We start from the raw sequence: 9,988 nt of genomic DNA, 5'->3' as shown, positions 1-9,988 counted from the left end.
TCCACCTGCAGAGGCAGCGAACTCTGAACTCACTTCATTTTTCTTTTATGAGACTATCACACCACCACCTCTCCCTCAAAGCCAAGAAACAAAACAGTTTGCACATCATACACACTCAGATAATAGCCAAGCTAATGGAAGTCAATGCAAGGCAATGTGGGGTGATTGGCAAAAGAGGGGTTCCTGATCTAGGACAGCTCCCTGGGGTTGGTGAGATTTTAGAGATGGGAAGGGCCTGCTGAAGACATAAGAGCACTTACTTTCACTGCCACCGGGATGAGGTGATGTGGTTCAGGTAGGTGGGCAGGTGCCGAAGCCTGAGACACAACTGCGTCTGATCCAACCAGGTCAGCTTGAGGGAGAAGCAGCCTTTCTAGAAACGACTGGTCAGCAAGACTTCCTTGAGATCCCCACTCCTTCTCCAGGTGTCCAAAGAGCTCTCCCAGCCCCCCACGGGCCCCGGCTTCTGAACAAGGTCGCAGCCTGGAGGCCTTGGCAAGTCTCTGGATGCTGTCATTCTCCAGGAAGGCAGGATTGGCACGTGCTTTGTACACTTGGGCCACGCAGCCTGAGCCCACAGGTTCCTGCTTCTCAAAGCACAGGACCTTCCCCCAGTCCTCCCCAAAGGCCTGCTGCAGGATGTGCTCAGTGTGGATCCAAGGGTGTGGGGTCACCCGGACATGCAGCTTGGAGAACTGGGCACAGAAAGCCTCTGAGAAAAGGTCTCGCCGGGTGCTGGCCCACTGGCCCAGTTTGATATACGTTGGGCCTGAGGTCTCGGTGGCTTTCAGAAGCAGGTGGAGCCAGAGGCTGGAGATGCTGGGAGCCAGGTAGGTGAGGGGGTACAGTAGAAGGAGGGGGAAGAATTTCACCAAGAGAGCCCCAGCCCGGAGCCCAATCCGGAGGTACAGAAGGAGGCAGCCGAGCCGCCCCTCGTGGGGGACTCTTTCCAGGGGCCCATTTTCAGCCAGTTCACCCCAGCTGGCCCTTCGCTGACACAAGGGCTCAGGGAACCCGTCACCGATGTCCCCACAGACTGAGACGAATTTGGGCAAAGTGCCAAGCAGAAGCCAACATAGTCTGGAATTTCGTCCAGAGGGTCTTAAAAGACTGAGTTCCTTTCTGAGCTCAAAACCCCGGAGGTGTGACAAGCAGACCCGGACAGAGAAGCGCCAGGGAGTCACCATCCTCTCCGGGAGTTCCACCGCAGGGGCTGCCTGCCCTCCACGTAAAGGGCACCTACCTATGTGCACCAGGCTGACAGGAGTCAGGACCACAGCTGAGCACTCCACTGAAATGTGGGGCAGCCGCCAGATCCCACGAAGCTCATGTGCAGTCTAAACCCAGCCCTGCTCCTAATCCGGCCGGGGCTGGCCCGCACCACCCCTGAGGCCGCCCAGCGCTCCGGGCCTTAGCCGCAGGTGGGGACGGCGCATCTGTCCCACCCGGCTCCACGCCCTGCTCCCTCCCTCCGAGCACCTGCCCTGGGCCCGAGGCGAGAGGCTGCTGGGGGCCTATGCTCGGGCGGGGCTGCGCCTACGGGGCTTTCAGAACTCGGCCCGCTGTGAGAACCGGAGGGGCCAGGCCCAGGGCGGGACGCGACCCGCGCAAGGTGGCCGCGAAGGGGAAGACAGAGCCGGCGGCCGCAGAGTCACCCTGCGAGCCAGGGCCCGCACGAGATCGCCGGCGTGGCGGGGCACCCGCCCAGAGCCGGAATGCGGAGGGGCTGGGTGGGGGTGGAGCCGGGTCGGGGTTGAAGGTGCAGCCGAGGGTCGGAGCTCAGAGGCCCGTAGGGGGTCGGAGCGCCAAAGGCGGGATCGGAGCGCCGAGAGCGAAGCGGGGGTGCGTAAGACCGAGGATCCTGCGCCGAGAGCCGGGAGGTGGTGCGGAGGGCCGGGGATCGGGCTCCGAGAGCCGGGAGATGGTGCGGAGGGCCGGGGATCGGGCTCCGAGAGCCGGGAGATGGTGCGGAAGGCCGGGGATCGGGCGCCGAGAGCCGGGAGGTGGTGCGGGAGGCCGGGGATCGGGCGCCGAGACCCGGGAGGGAGTGCGGGAGGCCGGGGATCGGGCGCCGAGAGCCGGGAGGGAGTGCTGAAAGCCGGGGATCGGGCGCCGAGAGCCGGGAGATGGTGCGGGAGGCCGGGGATCGGGCGCCGAGACCCGGGAGGGAGTGTTGAAAGCCGGGGATCGGGTGCGGAGGGCCGAGGATCCGGCGCCGAGAGCCGGGAGGGAGTGTTGGAGGCCGGGGATCCGGTGCGGAGGGCCGGGGATCGGGCGCCGAGAGCCGGGAGGGAGTGTTGGAGGCCGGGGATCGGGCCGGCGACCGGGCGCAGAGGCCGCGCGGCCCGCGTTTTCCGGGAGCGCCCCGCCCGCCGGCGCTGGCACGGCCCCTTAAAGCGGACGCGGTACGGACACCGCTGAGGCACACCTTGCCCTCGGGTCCTGGGTTCCAGGTATAGCACCAAACGCAAACGCGCGCTCCACGCTCCCCCTTTCCACTGACATCTTTGTAGCTCTCCCTACAAAGCGTGGGAACCCTGAAGTAGGCCATGAATTGCAAGCCGGTTGTCAAGACAGGTAGGGTTTTCAGAGGGGGGGAGCGGGGCCAGGCTGCATCAATTTGGGCAATGTGTTTGGACCTTGGGGAATGGCTTCCGAAAGGCCATGTTCAGTCTTTCAACTAATACTATTGAGCCCCATAAGTATTTCTTAAGCTGAATCTAAGGTTTACCAAGGCTCAGTAATATGTATGGAGGTAGATACCCTGCTGGGCTGGGGAGTGGAGACACACATCCTGCCCTTACACAAGGACTTATGAGGGTTACCACACAGGGGAACAAAGTGTGGCAAGAGCCCTGAAAGAATGGGAACCAATAGGATGTGGCTACTTTGGAGAGGAAGGGAGTTGGGAAGGTGTTCAGACACAAAGGAAGATGCCCTAAAGCCCCAAAATACGAAGGAGTTAGGGTGTGAGGGTTTGTGTGTGTGTTGGCAAGGGAGGGGGAGTTGTTTGTTTTAACCTTGAAGAACCAAAGGAAGGTCAGATGGTTCTAGAGAGCAAGGGGGAGAGAAACAGAGTTTGGAAATAAGCCAACACAGCCAGGCAGGCCAGAGGTCCTCCGCTCTGTGTGTGTGTGGGGGGGGTAGGGGGGTGGGGGGGTGGACTTGAGGCCACCTGCCCTGGATACCACAGCCACATACAATCCTTTATCTGCAAGTCTGCCCAGGTTCATCTGTGGGCTTCACACGTGGAAGGAGCCCAGGGAAGAGAAAAAGAGACACAGCCCATGCCCAAGTGTGGTTTCCCCTGCTGGAAGTGTGACTGCAGCCCCAAGGGGTGCCCCAAAATGTAGGGACCTGGGCTGCTGATACAGACAGGAATGAGAAGTGGCTTTGGCTACTCCTGTGTTGTTAATAATCCATCTCCCATTTCCACAAGATGCTGCAGACCTCTTTGCAGTTTACAAGACAGGAGTCATCCCTACCACCTCTGGTTTCAAGTATGACCAGCCTTTCATTATCCTCTTCCCAACCGCCAATTGATTTATTTACCCACTCCATTCCAAAGGTGTGTGAGGATATGCTTGTATACCTCTGATTCACCAAAGGGCTTATTGAGGACTCTATTTGAAACCAGGGGCCCTGGGTTCTAGCCTGCTAATTAGGAGGTAGCGATGTGACCCCGGGCAAGTCTCTGGGCCTCTGTTTCTCCTTAAGCTAATGGGGGAAGTGAGTCTGACTAAAGCTTTTCAAATCCTCTAGATTTACATTTATGGTTCTGGTAATTAACATATTCAACAGTAGTTAAGAGCAAAATTTTGGAACTAAATAAACCTGGTTTTAGTCTCCCTCTGTGTGATCTGTACCTTACCTTACCTCTGGGGGACAAGTTACCTTACCTCTCGGAGCCTCTAACCACAAACTATGCTATGTTTCACACCCTGCGTCAATAAATGTTACCCTATGTTATTTGTGTTATCTAGATGAATAAAAGTAGTTTTGTTTCTCTTCCTACTTCAGATGACAGACATATTTTCACAAATTTGGAGGATACATTCTGGAAGGTCAGACTTAAAATAAGGGCATCCTGCCCTGACCGGTTTGGCTCGGTGGATAGAGCGTCGGCTTGCGGACTGAAGGGTCCTGGGTTCGATTCCAGTCAGGGGCATGTGCCTTGGTTGCGGGCATATCCCTAGTGGGGGGTATGCAGGAGGCAGCTGATCGATGTTCCTCTCTCATCGATGTTTCTAACTCTCCCTTCCTCGCTGTAAAAAATCAATAAAATATATATATTTTTTTAAAATAAGGGCATCCTAGGGGTGAGAGTGGGATGGAGGGGATCACTAGGCTGATTGCTGCCAGCTTCTCTAATGTTCACCCCCACTTCCAACTCAGGACCCAGCCATAGAAAGCCAGATGTCCTCGCCAAATCAATCACACACTACCACCGGTCTCCAGCTTCCTTCCCTGTGCCACTAACCTGCAATTAGGTACACCCCCCCCCCTCCCTGCCCCCAATAAACCTTTCCCCCTGGCATTTGAGTCTTTACTTGTACTTGAGTCTCTGCCAAACACAAGTGACTTGCTATAGAAAGATCTGAATAAATAGCCTCTGTTTGTTCTCATCTGGGTGATCTTCGTTTTTCCTCCATAAAAATCTCCACAGTAAAAGCCAGCTAATTATTGTTAATAGTTTCCTTTCTTGGAACTGTTCCTGCTGGTGTTGTTAACTCTAGTACCACTGGGTGGCGCCATTCACTTGTGACTTGCAACCAAAGCTTCCTCTGGGTCCCCAGACCTGGCTGAGAAGAAATGGATGGGCAGGGAAAGATGCAAAGGCCCACCTGGCTGTGCTTACCTTGTCAATGACCCAAATGATGGTGATTTTAGCATCTAACCATGCAACAACGTTCATAGTAGGTGCCATGCAGGGCAAGTATTTGTTCAAGACCTGCGGGAAGGAGGTGGGGGTAGGAAATTGGCTGCCTCTGGGATTCTGTCTGTCTGCACTTTTGACATTTGGGGCAGGATAATTCTTTGTTGTGTTTGAGGGATGTGGACAAGGGGGAAGAGAAACTGTCCTGTACATTGTAGGATGTTTAGCAGCATCTCTGCTTCTACCCACTGGATGCCAGAACCGTGCCCTCCCCCCCCCCCCCCCAATTGTGACTTTAAATTTCTTCAAACATCATCAAATGTCTCCCAGGGAGCAAAGTTGTCCCTAGTGAGAACCTCTGGGCTCCTTGTTGAGGACAGCTCTCTGCTGAGACCCTTTCAGCACCCCACTCGCACACCCACTTTCTTCATAACAGAATGTCAACCCTTGCATACGCTTGCCTCAGCCTCCCCCCTTTTGGCCCCCTTGAACAAGCTCTACACTAGTGTGTCTCCAGTGGGGACTTGAGCCACCTTCACCCAAAACACCTGGGGTGCTTGTGAAACTGCAGACTCCCGGGCCGCCCTGCATTAGGATCCTATGGGGAAGATTCGATTCCCCACCCCCGAATAAGCCAAGGGGATTATCAGGCCAATACAAAGTTTGAGAAACATGGACCCCACTGCAGGTCCTGCTTAGTTCACCTGGTCTGCAATTAGCTCCTAATTTTATGCCTGGACATGGACATAAAAATTCTGGCTCTGGGGCACGCACATACACAGAAAATACCAGAATCAATACCGGGAAAGACACTAAGGGAAGAGGCTGTCGCAGGCATGCCTGCCTCTTTCCGGTTTGCTGCCATGATTTTCACATCCCTTCCTCATGTAGACCTATGGCTACCTTCTCCCTTTCTCCTTTTGCCTCTTTAGTTGAATTGTCTCCATTACTACTTCTCATGAGAATTTCTCCTCCTCTGGTTCCCACCTTCTGGTTTTCTAGATGGGTTGTTTTAGCACTACCCAGGTTCAGGTGCTGCTCCTGCACTAATGCATGTGGCCCAGCAGGTCCCCTCCCTCCTACCTGAGGGGCATGCCCTGCCAGGAGGTGAAGCCCCATCTTGCTCTGCTCTGCCCCACCATGCGGTGGCAGCTCCGCTAGTCGTGGTCCTTTAATACCTCTGTTCTAAAGCTAGACAGTGATCACAGCCAAAGATAGGCCCTTGAAAGCTGGAGGAGAATGAAGGAGCCCTGGGACCCGCTCCTTTCCCCCTGGGTGGCTTGAGCTTCTCCCTCCCCTTCTATCCCACAGCTCCTGGATGACATTTGATTGGGGCCAAGAACAAACCAAGGCTGGGTTTGAGGTTTGTGTGGGATGCTTGGCTTGGTTTTGTTTCCTCAGAGGGAGCCAGCCAGGGTTGTGTGGGATGGGAAGGAACTCACGTCCAGCCTCTCTCGGAGGCAAGAACGGGCCAAGGATGGGACTAGCAATATGACAACAATAGAGGGAAGGAGTAGGATGCCCATGAAAGACAAGCGGAGCTCTGCTGTTTGTCCAGATGGCTCCACAGGCTCAGATCCACCGTCAGTCGGAGGGATGAGGAGGGTCTTTTCCAAGGGCATGTCAAGGTGACTTTTCTCTGCTGAAATGAGTTCCCTCCTTAGTCTATCTCATCCAACTGTCAAGGGCCTAAGCATAGATAAATGATTTCGCGCCCCATGCCAGCTTCTAGATAAAATCATCATCATAAAATAACCCAACCTGTCATCCATCATCTACTGTGTGTATGCCTTTCAACTACGTACTGGCAGGCAAGTGGCAATGAGATAGAAGCAGATTGCTAGCAAGGGGCCAAGAAGGAATGGAAAACAGTGACCTAAGTGGAGGTACCTGGTCTCTAGGGAAGAGGGTCAGATATGCCCGAAGAACTGCACTGTCTGCACCTTCCAGAGGGGGCAGCAAGACCAGGACCAGGATTGAATGCTGATCCAGAAATCTCTCGAGCCAGGGGGTGTGGGTGGCACTGGGCAGAGCCATTGCGCTTACGCAACCTGGTGTAACAAAAGAACCTGGCTTCAGCCAGACTGGCCTGAGTCCGTGTGCCCTCAAATAAGGTACATAACCTCTTGGAACTTGGGTTTCCACCCATAAAATGGTAGGGATAATATTTCATTGCTCAGATGTGTGTGGGGGATTAAACGACATGACATGTGTAAAGTTCTGGAACCAAGAGGCCCTGGACCTAAAAGGGGTGGCAGAGCAGGGAAGCTCAATTCTAATAGAGGAGAAGAAAAACTCTCTGCTCCCGCCTCGAACCCTGAGCACTCTGTGCTTCTGGAAAGAAATGAGATTAAGCAGAAGCTAACGGAGAGCGCCACTAGGGGCCAGGCCTGGGACAACACCCTCTACTTGATCTACTTTATTTTTTTTTTTTAATATATTTTATTGATTTCAGAGAGGAAGGGAGAGGGAGAGAGAGAATCACTGATCAGCTGCCTCCTACAGGGCCCCTGGTGGGGATCGAGCCCGCAACTTGGGCATGTGCCCTTGACCAGAATTGAACCCGGGACCCTTCAGTTCCCAGACAAACGCACTATCCACTGAACGTTGGGCTACTTGATCTACTTTAACCCCCACAACGGGAGGAGGTCCTAACCATTACATATTTACACCTTATAGGAAGAATCTGAGGGTAGAGGTGAAGCAACCTGCTCTAGAACCCGATTTGGCCTTCGGACCGTGAGCCCATGCTCCTCAGCAGGACGCTGAAGGAAGAGGAGGGCAGGGGGGTGGGGGTGGGGGGAGTGGTGAGAGATGTTCTGCAGAGCTCCATGGCTGTGCTGGGTGGAATAGGCAGGGTTTAAGATCCAGAACAATTGCCCTAGCCCGGCTGGCGTGGCTCAGTGGTTGAGCATCGACCTGTGAACCAGGAGGTCATGATTCGATTCCTGGTCAGGGCACATGCCTGGGTTGCAGGCTCAATCCCTAGTATGGGGCATGCAGAAGGCAACCAATCAGTGATTCTCTCTCATCATTGATGTTTCTCTTTCTCCCTCTCCCTTCCTCTCTGAAATCAGTAAAAATATATTTTAAAAAATAAAAAAGAACAATTGCCTTTAGGTTGGTTTTGGCTCAGTGGGATAGAGCATCAGCCCACAAACTGAAGGGTCTTGGGTTCGATTCCAGTCAAGGACATGTACCTGGGCTGCAGGCTCAATCCCTGACCCTGGCTGGGGCACCTCCATGCGGGAGGCAACCAATCAATGTGTCTCTCTCACATCCATGTTTCTCTCTCTGTCTTCCCTTCTATTCTCTAAAAATTAATGGAGGAAAATATCCTCACGTGAGGATTAACAACAACAAAAAAAAGAACAATCAACTCTTTCCCTCTCCTCCCACTCACAGCTTTCCTGACTTGAGGCCAGGCACTGCCTCCTACCCTGGTTTGAGAGGGTCTTCCAGGCCCCAGTGCACAGCCCACAGCCCCTACCCTGGAGGGCTACCCTTCCCTTGGGAGTTAGAGAGCCAGCCTTGTGGGAGACCAGGGGTTACATCAGCTGGGAAAGCTCCAGGGAGCCAGCAGGGCAGGACCACACAGGAAAGAAGGGAAGGGAGTCATTGTGGGTGCCTGCCACGGTGACATACTCATCGGATGACCCAGGGAGCCCTGAGGAACGGTGGGGTTGGGGCCTGGAACAAGGAGGCAAGGGTGGAAACTTGCAAAGCACAGGCGTCAGCATCACTCATCAGAGTCTGAACTGAGGCAGGAATATTTTTCTAAAACAAGCTAGTATCCAGAACTCAAAAATGAGGAACAGCCACCTGCCACCTGGAAGTTGCCACCGAGGGCCTCCCTAGCCCCCTCTCTGGCCTGTCCACTTGAGATGTGACTGGCAATTCGGAAGCCACAGTTGAAGGTGATCGGCCTGTTTTGTGCACTGAGTTCGGGGAGGCAGCCACTTGGGCTCTCAGCTTAGTTGTTCTCCATCTGCCATTTTTCCCATTTTGCCGATTTGCCTCCTGACACCCAGGACCATGGGAGTAATTAACCCTCAAGAAGCCAAGTGTTTAGTACTTTTTAAAAATATATATTTTTTATTGATTTCAGGGAGGAAGGGAGAGAGAGATAGAAACATCAATGATGAGAGAGAATCATTGATTGGCCACCTCCTGCACACCCCACACTGGGGATTAAGCCCAACCCCGGCATGTTCCCTTGAACAGAATCGAACCCGGGACCCTTCAGTACGCAGGCCGATGCTCTATTCACTGAGCCAAACCAGTTAGGACTCCGGTCTTTTTTAAGAAAGTGAAAACTTACTGAATGATACGTCAGCAAACAAAAACAATTTAAATGCGTACACTTTTTAAAAAACCACTTGAACCTGGTAAATTGGTATTCTAAAACTTACTGTGCTTAGTTGAAAATGGGTATGCAATGAAGGAGCTTAGGGAACTCTAACACGTCCTAGAAAAGCTTCAAAGATCTCATGGAATGAGCAAAACCCTCCGCTAGGGAGACACAGCTTTTTCCCTGTGACTTTGATATCTGAATGTGTCCCTTAAATCTCAGGCCCTAGTGTGTAGGAACTGCCTAACGTTCCCCATGTTCTGCAATCCTTTATTTTCTTCTTTCCCCTCTTTCTCCTACACACCCCTTTTGTGGGTTAGTAGCTAAACCTCTTTCTCCCTTTTCCACTTCTAGGCTTTCGGCCCCTCCTTCTAGGGGCCCTGAGCTAAAGACATGAATGACTTTCCTCTGGTATAGAGCTGGGCCTGGAGCCTTCATCTCCACACCCACAAATCACCAAACCAGTTAGGGCTCTGGTCTTTTTTAAGAAAGTGAAAACTTACTGAATGATATACGTCAGCAAACAAAAACAATTTAAATGCTTACACTTTTTTAAAAAACCACTTGAACCCGTTGTCCTCAGCATAAAATGCCCAGAGCACGTGTACCTCGTAGTTGGCAGTCCTAAGTCTTGCGACTTGTGCTCCTTGATTGTCCTACGCCAGTGACGGCAGCGAGGACTATAAAGTCCCTTCTCCTCTGGGAAGTTTTTCCTGACTTCCCTCCTCGCCGGGCTTGTGACCTCGTTGGTGCCCGGCGCT

The 9,988-nt window shown here is 53.3% G+C and overlaps 2 protein-coding genes across 3 annotated transcripts in view; one reads left to right on the top strand and one right to left on the bottom strand.

The window, feature by feature from the left end:
- Positions 1-1,581, bottom strand: part of ADCK2 (aarF domain containing kinase 2) — a 12,755-nt gene extending 11,174 nt beyond the window's left edge. For both annotated transcript variants that reach the window (XM_006094709.3, XM_023758883.1), the window contains exon 1: positions 261-1,581. In XM_006094709.3, coding sequence (XP_006094771.1) covers positions 261-1,187 — 927 coding nt within the window. In that variant the 5' untranslated portion in view covers positions 1,188-1,581. The remainder of the gene's footprint in view (positions 1-260) is intronic.
- Positions 1,582-1,770: 189 nt separating this feature from the next.
- The window catches only part of DENND2A (DENN domain containing 2A), a 108,394-nt gene continuing 100,176 nt past the window's right edge, over positions 1,771-9,988 (top strand). Inside the window, exon 1 of the mRNA XM_014460822.2 lies at positions 1,771-1,842. The gene's annotated coding sequence lies outside the window, so the exon portion shown is untranslated. The remainder of the gene's footprint in view (positions 1,843-9,988) is intronic.

The sequence above is a fragment of the Myotis lucifugus genome, unplaced genomic scaffold (genome assembly GCF_000147115.1).
Source record: "Myotis lucifugus unplaced genomic scaffold, Myoluc2.0 scaffold_141, whole genome shotgun sequence".
NCBI classification, from domain to species: Eukaryota; Metazoa; Chordata; class Mammalia; order Chiroptera; family Vespertilionidae; genus Myotis; species Myotis lucifugus.
This window is presented reverse-complemented; position numbering and strand designations above follow the sequence as displayed.